At 43.2% G+C, this 14,770-nt stretch overlaps 1 protein-coding gene across 5 annotated transcripts in view; it reads right to left on the bottom strand.

The window, feature by feature from the left end:
• MOV10L1 (Mov10 like RNA helicase 1) overlaps positions 1–14,770 on the bottom strand; it is a 68,585-nt gene that overhangs the window by 5,970 nt on the left and 47,845 nt on the right. For 4 of the 5 annotated variants that reach the window (XM_073000601.2, XM_020812873.3, XM_073000598.2 and 1 more), the window contains 5 exons: positions 13,474–13,595; positions 9,762–9,861; positions 1,962–2,126; positions 1,664–1,837; positions 1,266–1,415 (listed from right to left, as the gene is read on the bottom strand). In XM_073000601.2, the coding sequence (XP_072856702.2) occupies positions 1,266–1,415; positions 1,664–1,837; positions 1,962–2,126; positions 9,762–9,861; positions 13,474–13,595 (711 nt within the window). The remainder of the gene's footprint in view (positions 1–1,265; positions 1,416–1,663; positions 1,838–1,961; positions 2,127–9,761; positions 9,862–13,473; positions 13,596–14,770) is intronic. The other variant, XM_073000599.2, reaches the window with a different exon arrangement.

Below are 14,770 nucleotides of genomic sequence, written 5' to 3'. Positions count from 1 at the left end.
TGCTGGGTATTTTTAAAAACATGAATGTTCGGGCAGCCCTTCCCTCCAGTTAATATCTGATTCTTTTCTTCTTTTGTGGGTTATTTTTCATTTTTTCTTCCCCATCTTGAATTGGCTATTTAATGTAATAATTCTTTTTTATATTTATTGTTGTCTTATGTGTTTGTAAGCTGCCTAGAGTGGTCGCAAGATCAGATAGGCGGGATATAAATAGAATGAATGAATGAATGAATGAATGAATAGTGAAGGCAAAAGGAAAAGACAAAAACTGAATATGAGATTGATTGAGTGAATAAAGTAATTGACAGGTTACCCACCTGTACTTCTTCGAGTGGACCTCTGTGATTCACACATCCCACCCGTCCTCCTCACTGTCACGTCATTCTGATACAACTGAAAGGGGAGCATTGCTGCCAAGGAACTTATATGATGGGGAGGGGCCTTATTCTAATGTGTTTTTGGCTACCGCAGAAGCTCTAGAACTTTGTGATGAGGCTCCGCACAGGCGCGGATCACCCAAGGTGTGATTCACAGAGGCCACAAAGAACCACAATCTTTAGTTCTGCAGACCTGAGCAGAGCCTTTTATTGACGGGATCTTTTGGAGAGCAATAATTCATGGTGATAAGAAAATGTAACAACAAATAACAAAAAAAATCCTTACAACAGGCTTCCATATATAGTATTCTTTTATTATTTGTTTTGAATTTACTCAAGGAGAAGAATGAGGGGTTTCTCTCTTTAGAAACATTCTCTGGAAGGTGATCTATACAATGGACTGGGAAAATATTTTTAAAATTCAGCTGTTATGTGGAAATCCAGAGCTACTGTGCCTTCTAACAGTTTTTAAAGTTTTGAAATGTATATCTCATCAATACAGCTGTCAAAACTCTTCAAAGCAACTTCTGTAATATATAACATCAAAGCACATAATAAAATCTGATGGTCCAAATCTTGCCTTATAATTATGGCAGGAAAAGGAAAATGGAGTTAATGCACAAAAACTAACTGCCATTAATTAAAGAGTCCCCAGCCTTCGAGAATACAGTCCCCATATGGTTTTTCTGCCATATGCTGAACCACCAAATTGATGCACAATGATGAAGCCATGCAGGAATTTGTTAATTAGTGGCAATTAGCTATTGAGAGTTATTCCCTTCCCCTTCTGCTAAGCTATCTATGAAACAGGGTTTTGGTCAATACGTCAAAAGAAAAGATAACAAAATTCAACACTACTCTAACATTATTTTTAGTGTGGTGCCATACCTGCTTTCGATATGGTGCAATCACCCCAATGTTCACCTCTGACACTGGATTGTTGATGCTTTTAACAAGAAGGCAACAGTAACGCATTACCTGGACTGCTTCAGTAGGATTAAACCAAGAAGGACTGTAACCTTCTCGCATTTCAGTGCCCTGCATTAGGAAGGTACGAAACAAAGCAATAAAGCAACCAAGTTTGCTTTCAACTACAATGAAGTCACTAATAACTCCGTATGAATCTGAAGAAGTGGGCTACAGCTAATTCAAGTTAAAGTCATATAAAACTTGCTAAGTCATTAAGAGGCCACAATTCCTTTGACTGCTTCTTGCCTACACAATCCTGCATAATTATTTACACACCTGTGTGAACTTGAGATATGAAACTGAATGTGTTTACATACCCTTATTCCATGAAAAATCAGTGGAAAACCTTTCCTTGGCAACTTTTCCCATCCAAGCAAACTATTTACCACTGAAGGATCAGCACAAACCTCTAGTTCGTTATGATAAAAGAGTCTAGATGATACTGTCAGCAACAGAGAATGTGATCTGTAATTTTTCACAAGCTTTGTAATCTGCAAACGAATAGCAAAAGCACACCCACACAGTTAGAGGGATCTAGTTTTGTAAAGCTTCAGGTAACTGTTCTATTAAAATTTTTAACAATTTAACATTAACTCTGCTCCCCAACTGACTTACCAACAGAGGATTGTATGATCCAAAAGCACCAAAAGCATGTTCATCTCTTAGATACAAAGATCGACCCATCAGTCTCTCTAGCAGGGAAATGTTTAATCCGTAAGCTGTAGCAAGGCTGGATTTTATTATCGGGCCAAGCTGCATTGGATCACCCGACAGTACTATCTGTAAATACAGAGTATTTCTTAACTAGAACCTAAAATATAAATTTAATTCATATTTAATGTATTTTTTTCATGCATTATCTTTTAACATTCATTGCAAGATATGCTATAAGGCTTTGTCTAACAATCAGGAGGCTTGGAGTGCGTGCCATCAAAAAGCTAATGGCATTCAACTTTCTCTTCGCTGTACCACTTGATCATGAAGTAGCTGAATAACCTGAACAAGTTATCTGACATTAGTAAATCTGGATGCGACATAACAACTTGAAAATAAACTAAGGAAAGATGGAGTTGCTGGTGGTGAATATTTTATCAGTCTATGTTTTCAGTCTATTCTGGATGGGATACAATTCCTCTTTAAGGACGAGGTTAATGGTTCTTGAAAGAACAGTTTAATGTAGCCATAGTTCCACTTTATCCAGCAACACAACTGGGTGCCAAGTGTCAAATCTGATTACAGTACTGTGCTGGGTGTGTAGCTGCCCTTAGAAAATTTTACGAACTCGCATCAGGTTCAAAGTAAAACATCCAAAGTTAACTAAAATTGAGTGTCATAAGTAAATCACCATCATGTTGAAAAGGCTACATATTTTCTAATTGATTTAGTTTTGCCTTTAAAGATTTGAATGGACTGAGACTGGGGTGAGGAAGATTCTTTCTGCAAATGAACCTGCCTAGCAATTAAGATCTTTTTCATCTCCTGAGGTTGACTAAGCCACTGGTTCTTAACCTTTATTACTCAGATGTTTTTGGACTGCAATTCCCAGAAGCCTTCACCATTAGTTGTGCTGGCTGGGGTTTCTGGGAGTTGCAGTTCAAAAACACCTGAGTAACAAAGATTAAGAACCACTGAACTAAGTGGTTGTAGACGGAAAGCCTTTTAAGTGGTAGCTCCTAATTACAGAATCCCCTCCCTAAGCATGTGGGCCGGTAGCCTACTAGTTTTGGTAACTGCACTATTTTTGTTGTGTAGCTTATCCCTCTTTGTTCTGATAGCTATGAGAAACTTGCAATAAGAGAATCAACTCTAACCTGTGAGCATGGCAGCCCCACCCCTCTCTATCCCAACCTTTGCTGATAGGAAAACGGTCTCTACCTATGGGCATCTCCATGTGAATAAAAGATCTCATTTGTCTGAGTTTTCAGTCTTGCAGACAACCCACACAGGTCCAGGCCACTTAAATTAATTTTTTCACATGCAAGAAAGACAACAAGGTGGTGGTGGTGGTGGTGGGGACAGGGTTAGCCTGCTCCCTCTGCTGCAGGATTATAATTACCTCTTTTACTGATTGCATGGATAGAATTAATATGGGATTTGAGCAAGACAAGAATAAAGAAAATGAGTAGTTGTCTTCTACGAGCCAGATTACTATCCCATCAAGCCTACACCTGCTTGTCTTTAAGGGCTCTGCAATGCTTTTGTCTTTGTTTGGAAAACAGACTAAAGTGGCACTTCTCTAAAACTACATCTCTTATTCTCATAAAATGACACTTCAATATTAAAAGCATTGCCACTTAACTTTTGGCTCTTGTTCTAAAACTTCAGCAGCATGGAAAAGAGAAGTTACCTACCTGTAACTCTGATTCTTCGAGTGGTCCTCTGTGTATTTACACTAATGGGTTTAGTCTGCACATGCGCAGAGGCCTTGGAATATTCTGGAGCGAAATCAGTAGGACCACCCCCCGCAACCCATGTGGTCCGCCCATCATGACTGTTAGCTCAGTTCCCATTTCCGCTGCTGCTCCAAAAAGGAGAGACAGACATGATGGAAAAGGGGAGGATGGGCGGGAAGTGTGAATTCACAGAGGACCACTTGAAGAACTAGAGTTACAGGTAGGTAGCTCCTCTTCTTCGTGGCCTCTGTGAATGCACACTAATGGGTGATTAACAAGCTTACCTGAACAGGTGGAGGGACATCACGGCAAGACAGAGGACAAAACTGCACGCCTGAAATGTGCATCCTCCTTTGCACGAACATTCAGACAATAATGGGATGCAAAGGTGGAGGGCGTGGACCAGATGGCAGCCCTGCAGATGTCCAGAACAGGAACACCACAGAGGAACGCTGTAGATGCAGCCACTGCCCTGGTAGAGTGAACTTTAACAGGGTCTGGGAGTGGCTTATGTGCCAGTTCACAGGCGAAGTGGATAGTCTGGACAAGCCACCGCGATGCAGAAGCACCTGCTGTCCTCTATGAGGCGGGTGAGGAGAAACAAACAGACGCTTGGACTGATGGAAAGAAGCAGTCTCGTGGATGTAAAAGGATAACACTCTGCGAACGTCCAGGAGGCGTAATGATTTCTCAACAGGCATAGACGGTTGCGGAAAAAAAGTAGGCAAGACTAGCGGTTGGTGAAGATGGAAATCCAAACAAACCTTGGGAAGGAACGAGACGTCAGGATATATGGTACTTTGTCCAAATGAAATTGAAGGAAAGATGGGTCCACACAAAGGGCCATGAGCTCTGATGCCCTCCTAGCGGAGGTAATAGTGACCAGAAACAAGACCTTGTATGAGAGAAGGTGCTCCGAGCACATCGCCAATGGCTCGAATGGGGGGCATGTCAACCTGTTGAGGACTGTATGAAAGGACCACTGAGGAGTAGGTGCCAGTTGTGGTGGAATGAGATGTGCCACGCCACGGAGGAACCGTTTAACCTTCGGATGACGGAATAGTAAGGCAGTTTCAGAGACAGGAGGTTGGTGAGCCATGATTGTGGATAGATAAACCTTGAGCGTGGAGAGCGCGAGGTTTGTCAAACAGGTAGGAAAGAAATAATAGTACAGCATCCAACGAAGTTAGTGAAGTTGGGAGATTATAGGAGGCTGCAATTTTTTCAAAGGCGAGCCATTTATGCTTGTATAAATTCTTAGGAGCTGGTTTCCAGGAATGTGATAAAATAGTGTCTACTGGGGTAATACTCTCCAGGCAGTGAGGTGGAGAGAGCGGAGATAGGTCTGACTGTTGTGCTGTATGAGAAGATGAGGAAGAGCTGGTAGTCTGAGTGAGTCAGATGTTATCGCCAGGAGTTCCGTGAACCAGGGTTGCCTTGGCCAGTAAAGAGCAACGAGGATAACATTTGCATTGTCTTGTTTGATCTTTACAATAGTCCGCAGGATGAGTGGTATGGGGGGAAGCATACAGATCAGATGACTGGTCTATGGTACCATGAGCGCATCTCCCATTGAGCCAGTTCCCATCGGTGCCCTGGAGAAGAGGGCAGCACACTTGGTGTTGTTCTCTGTGGCAAACACATCTATTTTTGGATACCCCCATCTGTTGTATAGCCTGAGAAACACAGCTTGGTCCAGGGACCATTCGTGCGTCTGAAAAGTTCTCCTGCTGAGATGGTTGGCCCAAGCGTTGTCCTGAGTGAAGCTGTGGACCACTGATGGGAATACATGATGTTCCAGGCACACTCCCAAAATTGGACTGTTAGGTATAGAAGGGGAAGAGAGTGCCTGCTGCCCTGCTTGCTTATGTAAAACATTGCTGTTGTGTAGTCTGTTGTTATTTGAACTGCCATGCCGGCTATAATTGGGAGGAAGGCACAACAGGCCTTGAAGATGACGAGGAGTTCCAGACTGTTGATGCGGAGATTCCTCTCTCTCACTGACCAGGTGGCATGTACATGGAGGCGTTCGCAGTGGGCTCCCCATCCCACGGGACTGGCATCGGTGGTTATTTGCATGGTAAACCGGAGTGGTGCGAAGGGGCGACTGAGGAACAGGTTGGCCAGATAGGTCCACCAGAGAAGTTGTTGGGCCAATTCAGGAGTGACTCGGAGGTGCCTGTTGGGTGGATCCAAGAGAGGGTTGGAGTGTGACAGATACAAGGCCTGTAAAGACCTCATTTTCAACTGAGCATGCAGGATTACGGACATGGTGGAGGCCATGAGTCCCAACAGTTTTTGTGTGCGATGGATGGTAGGATATCCACGAGGTCGAAATTGTTGGATGAAGGATTGAATTTTTATTGCCCTCTCGCGAGGAAGGAATGCTCTGGCCTGTCAGGAGTCGAGCACTGCACCTATGTAGTGTACGGTTTGGGATGGAACAAGCACCGGCTTCCCGTGATTGACCTGGAGCCCCAGGTCGGCTAGAAGGGTCAACGTGATTGCGGTATGCCTGATAGCTTGTCACTCTGAGTGCACCACAAGAAGCCAGTTGTTGATGTACAGCGCTATCCTCTGTGTCCAAAGGAAAGCCGCCATAGGTACCATACATTTTGTGAATACCCAAGGGGCTGTGGAGAGTCCGAATGGCAAGGCGGTAAACTCGAATAAAGCACCTCCATGAGCAAAGCGGAGGTACTTGCATGATCGGGCCTGATGGAGATATGGAACTAGGCGTCACTTAAATCTATTACTGAAAACCAGTCTCCACGTTGGATCAGCGGGAGGATATGTTCCAAAGTTATCATGTAGAAACTATGATATGCAATGAAAGAGTTTAAGTGCCTTAGGTCTAGAATGGGGCAGAAGGAATCGTCCTTTTTTCGAACTAGAAAATACCTGGAGAAGAAGCCGGGTTTGAGTGGACCTACGGTAACAGACGAGATGGCTGCTTCCTTTAACAATAGTTTGATTTCTTTCCTGAGAGCGGCAGATGGAGGAGTGGAAATGACACGAGGCAGGGAAGAATCAATGAATTCTATGGCATATCCATGCACGATGACGGCAAGCACCCATGAGTCTGTGGTGATGAGAGCCCAACTGCGAGGCAGGTGGAAGAAGTGGTGTATGAAAGTGGGGTTGCCGGAATGAGGGAGTCAAAGGCTCTGTTTGGGTTTCCTTTCAGATTTCCTGAAGGATTGATGGGGGCGATTGAAATGACTAGATAGGCGGGGTATAAATACAATAAATAAATAAATAAATAAATAAATAAATAAATAAATAAATAAATAAATAAATAAATAAATAAATAGGTCATGTTGGCGAGGCTGATATGAGGTAAGTTGTTGCAGGAAATGCCTCTATTTTCCTGGGAAGGGATTGTAGGATTGATATGGGTACTGATGCTTCCATTGATAATGTTGTGATCTGTAAAATGATTGTACATTATACGAATGGGCTGTCTTTTTCATCTTCTGTAGGTTCTCCAGGATGTCATCAGTTTTGGAGTTGAAGAGGCCGAAACCGTCAAAATGTAATGCTTCTATGTGCATTTTGGACTTTCCGCAATATTGGCTGATCTCAGCCACGCATGTCATCTGAACACGATACCCATCATGAGTTGTTTAGATGCTACTTCAATGATATGCCTGGCAGTGACTCTTTCCTGTCTAGCCAATGCAGTGGCTTCTTGATAGAGAGAAAGCCCCCTAGGTTTAAGTTCTGCTGGGGCTGCCTGTAATGAAGACAACACACGATTCCATAGGTGTTTGTGATAAGCCCCCATTACCGCCATATAGTTAGCGGCCCGGAGGGTGAATGATGCTAGGGAATAAACCCATTGACCTAAGATGTCGAGTTTCCTGCCCTCCTTGTTGTTCGGTGTAATGCTAGACTGAGAACGAGAACGGGCTTGAGTAGCATGAACAACCACTGAATTAGGAAGAGGATGCTTAGCAAGGAATTCCGTCTCGGTACCATGAGTTTTGTATAGGCTTTCTACCCAATGGGACATCTGAGGGACAGAGAAAGGTTTGTCCCAGGTTTGCTTGAGAATGCGTAGCAAGGACGGGATGAAAGCCAAGCAGAGTGGAGGAATAAGTTCCTCATCAATATCCTCAAACCTTGTCCATCTCAGTTTGTGTCAGTTGCTGTACCAAGAGATCAAGAGCCTTGGCAATCCTCTGTACCACGGTTGAGTAGGATTTAAAGTCAGCTGCCAGAGAAGGTGGGTCACCATCGTTGATATCAGGAGTATTCATGTTAGGTGGGGACTCCCGGATCGGTATGGACCTGGAGGAGTCAGAGTCCTGGTCAGGTAAAGCTGAAGAATCAGACGGTTCTGACGGGTATCGTAGAGGTGGACGTTCTGAAGAACGATGAGGCTTCTTAGGTTTAGCCAGCATTGGAATAGCTTGCTTAGTCTTAGTACCGTGCACAGTACCAGAAGTGACGGTACCAGGAGGTGCCTTCGCTGTACCCATGAGTTTGTCGTTCGATGCAGCGGCCCCACATGGCTTGCTGGGGACCGACGGTACTGACTGAACCTGAATTTTTTGTCTCTCTGGTACCGAGCGTGAATCATCGTGTTCTCGTTCATCTCGGTACCGCTTACGTTGCCCGGTATCGGAGGCTTCTGTGGGAGTAGGTGAGGTACCGTCATCAGGAAGGTCCGAATCATATGATGAGGACGAAGAAGATGACGAATTGGACGAGTAGTCGAAACATCCTGGGATCGAGGAACTGTTCCATCCCGTAGCACCAACGTTGATGGCGCTTGCGTCGGTAAGGTACAGGCAGAAAGTCACAGTACAGCTCCTGGTATGTTTGGACCGGTGCTTCCGATCTCTCGAGCCCTTAGCCATTTTTGGCCATGAGCGTTTCTGAGGCTGATGGCGTACAGCATCAGGCGATTTGAGATGATGAGTCTTTGCCTTCTTTTTCTTTACCGTACTGGGGTCCGGTGAGCAAGGGGACTCAGAGCCCGTGAAAGATGGTGGTCCAGCCAGTGACCTGGGGCTGGAAGGCGCTGAAGAGCGCTCAAGTGGCATCTCGACCAAAGTGTCAGCTGGAGGAGCCAAAGCTGCGAGTAGCGGGGATGGGGGCTCGTCATGTATTGGAGGCATTAAGTCCCTATATGGCTCGAGATCAATAACCAGCCGAGGTGAGGACTGTGGCGGTGTTGGACGAAGCGGGGAAGTCAACTTCACTTTCTTCGGTTTGGGCTTAATCTTGGAAGATGAATCAACGTGAGAATTCGATTTAGACTTAGAGGACTTCAACTTAGGTGAACGGATAGGACTTGGCATCAGGGAAGAAGAAGCCCTCTGTGGAGCCAACGAGGCATCCATACTGGGAGGCTGAAGGGATCTTTCCCACAAAAAGGCGCAAAGGCGCTGATCTCTTCGCTTTAATGCTTGTTTAGTAAAACCCCTGTAGTAGGTGCACGATTAAGTTTGGCAGGCTTCCCCAAGACAAAATAAAGAAAGTTTATGAGTGTCTGTGGTGGGGATCTTCTCTTCTTGCAAGAAGCACAACTTTTAAACGAAACTTTAGGTGCCATAAACAAAGGGGGAAAGGGGAACAGGGGGATATCTATTCTAGGGTCCTTTTTTTGTTAGAAGAATAACGGGGAAGAAATACGAATGATTAGACGGGAAAAACAGTGATCTAAGGCTGCTGTATTGTTGTTCCAGGTAACCGCAGAAGGAGAGCTCCAGAAGCAAGACCTCTTTCCGCAGTGGAAAAAATGGAACTGAGGTAACGGTCGCGACGGGTGGACCACGTGGGCTACGGAGGGGGGTCCTACTGATTTCTAGCTCCAGAATATTCCGAGGCCTCGGTGCATGTGCAGATCAAATCCATTAGTGTGCATTCACAGAGGCCATGAAGAAGAAACAAGATCTTCCCAAGTACTGAAGATTTTTTTTCTCGATGGAAGTTTTGATATGCTATGGAATAATTATCACAACGAAGAAAAAATGTACAGCAGCTCAATGGAATACAGTAAAATCTTACAAACCTGCCCACTGACTTCTGATATCAGTCCTAATGGTATCAGGCATTCCGGCTCACTCGCCTGCCCTGCTTCATCCACAAACACATGTGTGAAGTGTCCAAGCCTAAAGTTAGGAGAAAGATGTTCAAAGTATGTACTATTAATATTTTCTGTCATTCTGCGGCAGTGTCTAAACAAACATGTGCTTCAAAAAGAGCAAAACCTGTCTCAAAATTTGTGAACCAGGAACTTCCAAACATTGTAAGACCCTTAAAAATGAGCGAAAACGGAAGAGCTTCAAAAGCACTGAAGCCGGCTTCAGTGCTTTTGAAGTCTTTTCCGATGTCCCTTTTTGCTCATTTTTAAGTGTCTTACAATGTTTGGAACAGGTTTTAAATGCTTGCAGTTGTTAGCCCACCTCCTGAACCCTATGCAAACTTAATTTGGTGTTGTTCTGAGTCGTCCTTAATTTTTGGTGATTTTTTGAATTTTCTCTCATTGGAATGCATTGGACGGAAAGTTCAATACATTCCAATGAGAGAAAATTCAAAAAATCACCAAAAATTAAGGACGACTCAGAACAACACCAAATTAAGTTTGCATAGGGTTCAGGAGGTAGGCTAACGATTGCAAGCATTTAAAACCTGTTCCAAACATTGTAAGACCCTTAAAAATGAGCGAAAATGGAAGAGCTTCAAAAGCACTGAAGCCGGCTTCAGTGCTTTTGAAGTCTTTTCCGATGTCCCTTTTCGCTCATTTTTAAGTGTCTTACAATGTTTGGAACAGGTTTTAAATGCTTGCAATTGTTAGCCCACCTCCTGAACCCTATGCAAACTTAATTTGGTGTTGTTCTGAGTCGTCCTTAATTTTTGGTGATTTTTTGTTTTCCCTATTTAAATGAATTGAATTGTCCATTCAATTGATTTAAATGGGGAAAATAAAAAAATCATCAAAAATTAATGAAGACTCAGAACAAAACCAAATTAAGTTTGCACATGTTTCACAAGGTGCACTATGGAATCCAAGCATTTAAAACAGGTTTCAAACATTTTAAGACACTTTTAAATGAGCAAAAAGGAACATCGTTAAGTGAAATTCCCCCATAGAGAACATCGTTAAACGATGGGGGAAATTCCTCAAAAAAACCCATCGCTGTGTGAATTCATCGTTGTATGAAGCAATCGTTGTGCGAGGCACCACTATATGTTGTAATTTGGTTACTATTTGTTCAGAATGCCTTCAGATAAAATTATATAAAAATGGATGGATGCACAGGCCCAGTTCAGTGCAGAAACAACTGAGTCTGGTTTAGCCCATGGCTTTCTATTGCATGGATGACCTTAATGTTTCTTCTCCACTATTAAATTCTGGACAAGCAGAAGGTACAAGCTTTTCAGTTTAGGAGAATATGTTCTAACCTTTTTAAAATCAAGAATAAACTGCTCATGAGCAATCCAGCTAAAGGCCCATGTTTTTAGAGGAGGTATCTATTCTGCCCTTAAAACCCTTCCATTTCTATTGCAGTGCATGGAGAAATCATCCTTAAGAGTCAGGAAAAGAACAGATAATAACAGGTAACAGAAATTGCTCTGAAAGAGGTCCAGTTTCTTGTCAGGCCTGGACCAAGCCATAAAGAGACTACAGACTTTTGAAACATCACAATTTCCTTTGGAAGTAACTTTTAAATGATGTGAGGTGGGAAATTATCCATTAGATTTCATAAAATTAATGCTTTGAATTATACCACTTAATGAGTTCAAATAATAATTCATTAAGTTCATCAAAGGAATAACTCTCAGACTGTATCGAAAAGAAGCATAATCTGACCATTCCTTCATTTTTGTTGTTTAAATTAACTGCCTTGTCCACAGAACAGGCATCTCTGTATATTCCCGAGCTCATGCACACCCATGTTTCTACTCAGTCTTTCTCTACATTTTTGTTGCTGGAAACTGTTCATTGAGACATGAATTCTGTCTCCCAACCACAGCTACCCAGACACCTTTCAGAAACTCAAAAGCTAGATGTGAAGCTGACAGTGACTTTAATCACAAAAGAGCTGTGAAGAGGAAAGGGTCATAACAGCTCCTCGTGAGGCATTACTCTTGGACCAAGGACATGAAGCTTCTGCTCACTTGACTTCACCTGAAACAGGGGTTATTGTGGGGTGATAAGGCACTGTGACCAGTGCAGGCAGAGACACAGGAACACAAGCAGAGGCTACATAAATCTGATCTGTGTTGAGAGTTAGGAGAAGAGCCCTTGAGAAACTGGCAGGAAACAATTTATCTCTGGTGGCTCGGAAATATAAAAGAGGCTTTACTTACTGGGGAAGGCTGAAGAGAAAAAAGAGAGCTGAGAGTGGTTCAGGGGAAACAAACACCTTCACTCAGGAGGAAAAGAATGACCATGTAGAGCAGTGGTTCCCAGACTTGGGTGCTCAGGTGGTTCTTAGACTAAAGCTCCCCGAAACCTTCTGTGCTGGTCAGGATTTCCAGAAGTTGAAGTCCAAGAACATCTGGGGATGCAAAGTTGGGAACCACTGCTGTAGAGAAAGAGCAGGTAGAAACCTTGAAAGCCAGGAAAGAAAAGGGGGCGCTTACACCCAAAGAGGGAAGAGACGTCACTAGAGAGGAAGGAGGAGGACAGAAAGAGAGTTCAGAAAAATTTGATCAAGGCACCACAAAGAATACAGCCCAGTCTGGGGGAAACCCTGCAGCAGTAGGTATGGGGGATGAGGAGTGGGGAGGAATGGTTTACTAACTACTGGGCTGAGGTCCCCTGAAGAAATGATTCCAAGGCAGTGGGACTATATCTACTAGGAGGGTCCCTGGCAAGGAGTTTGGGTGTAGTTCTGAGTGCCCAAAAGGAAAGCTTCCAAGCATGAACACAAGCTGCCCAAGCAAACTTGCTATTAGGGGGAGCAAGAAAGGAGAGAAAAGAGACAACAGAAGGCGGTGTATAGTCCTCCTCCTTGTGTAAGGTACATGCAGGGAAAGAGAACCACCCACTCCGAAGGGAGAAAAGGGTTGAGGCAATTATGGAAGAGGCCTGCCATGTTTGTCCTTGGTGTGGGCATACTGATCCTCCCTCTGGAGAATGAAAGCAATTGGGTGGAATGATTGTTATAGACTGGGGACTCAATGAAAGGAACTGGGGTCTTCCCATGAGACTAGAGCCATTGGTCTGAGATAGTACGAGACTCAGAGCACAACACTGGAACTGAAGTTACGAGGTTTACTTATAACAGTCTATTGTCTCACACTCCCTCCCAGTTTTGATACACCCTGTTAAAGTTTCTGCTTTTCTTCAGTTTGTGTGGATGTAGAGATGGAGGGAGGGAACCCCTCTGAAGTGCCAGGAGATACTGGAAGTCACAACAGCATGTGTAGGATTTTCCATCTACAAAAGACAACTAATCCCCACAACCATACTGTGAGGTAGAGTATGCTGATAAGTAATGATTAGTTTAAGGTCACTCAGTGAGCTCCTTCGCTTAGTGGGGGTTTATGATATTAAGATGATATACTAAAATATCCCTGACACAATTTACTGTGAAACATAGTGAGAATAAGGATCTTTTCAATCTCCTGACAGCAGTAAAGTTCTTTCAGGCCTAGCTGTTTATTGTTCATAGAACTAGACTGTAGCAAATTTCTCTGATCTTAAACCCAATCATGTTCTGAACACTGCACAATTTTTTTAAAAAATAGAAGAAAGCAACCATCCACATCACCTTATTCCTATTTGGTAGAACATCCCTGCACTGCTGCATGTTACAATAATGATCCTGAACCGAGATGCTTGCCAAATGTCTTCTCCATCTTTGCAGTAAAGCTTTATTACCTCACTAAGACTCTGTTAACACAAACAATTGAACTGTAAGTATTTCCATCACAGGTTGTACCTATGACAAGTGCAGATAATGTGCAGACAATACAGACTATAAATTCTTAAATTTAAACTACTGTCAGTTTATTAAAAAAAACACCTCTTTTTCAGGGTTTTGCAGGTAGAGAATACTCGGAAGTGGTTTACCGTTCCCTTCTTCTGGGGGTGCCCTGGAACTCTGCAGCTTACCCAAGGCCACACAGGTTGGCTCAATTCTTGTACAATGGAGAACTGAACTCCCAACCTCTGGCTCTGTAGCCAGACACCTAAGCCACTGAGCTATCCATACAGCTCAGTGGTTTACATATCTGACTGCAGAGCCAAAGACTGGGTGTTCAATTCTGTACTGTGCAAGAGTTGAGCCTCCTCTGAGTAGAGCCAGCCTGTGGAGCATTGGGCAAGCTGCAGAGTCTCAGGATACCTAAAGAAGAAGGGAGTGGAAACAACTTCTGAATATTCTCTACCTGGAAAACCCTGAAAAAGGGTCACCATAAATCTGAATTAACTTGATGGCACATGATTAAACAATAAAATATAAATTTGAAGATCTAAAAAAAGATGCAACTGTTTTTCCTAGTGGTGAAACGTTGCAAAGTTTACTACATTTACTTGCAAAGACTACATTTACTTGTTTTATACTTACAGTATCTCCCCTTTTAAGTAAGAATTCCCAAGGTACTCTAACATAAAAAATACACTACAACCACCCTTGTCCACCATCTGAAACATGACTTTGCTCTGGTATAGAAAAACTCTACAAGAACCTTCTTTTCATTAGTGTATAGACAGCAAGAATGTGCAAGTTTCATCCCACTGTATTTAGAGAAGTCTTAGCTGTGAGTGGGTTCAGGATTGCTCTTGTGCTGTTCTCTTTCAGATAATACAAACGATGAGTCTAAATTATGCAATGAAGTATTTTTATTAACACAACTGGCATTAATTCCTTTATTAACTTCAACAGGGGTTTGTAATATCAACTGGGGTGGGAAATCTTCCCAAAACCAAGCCATAGATTTTTCATTAGGTAAATCTTTCAATAATAGGTTTTTGCTGCCTTCTCCTTCTCGGTAGGCATTCTCATAAACCCGTTGCGAACCATGCACAGAGTCCTGCAACATGGGTGACGGGCCCATTCTCCCTCC

Source organism: Pogona vitticeps, chromosome 5, assembly GCF_051106095.1.
Source record: "Pogona vitticeps strain Pit_001003342236 chromosome 5, PviZW2.1, whole genome shotgun sequence".
NCBI classification, from domain to species: domain Eukaryota; kingdom Metazoa; phylum Chordata; class Lepidosauria; order Squamata; family Agamidae; genus Pogona; species Pogona vitticeps.
The sequence above is the reverse complement of the archived record's forward strand: the minus strand, read 5'-3'. Positions and strand labels throughout refer to the sequence as shown.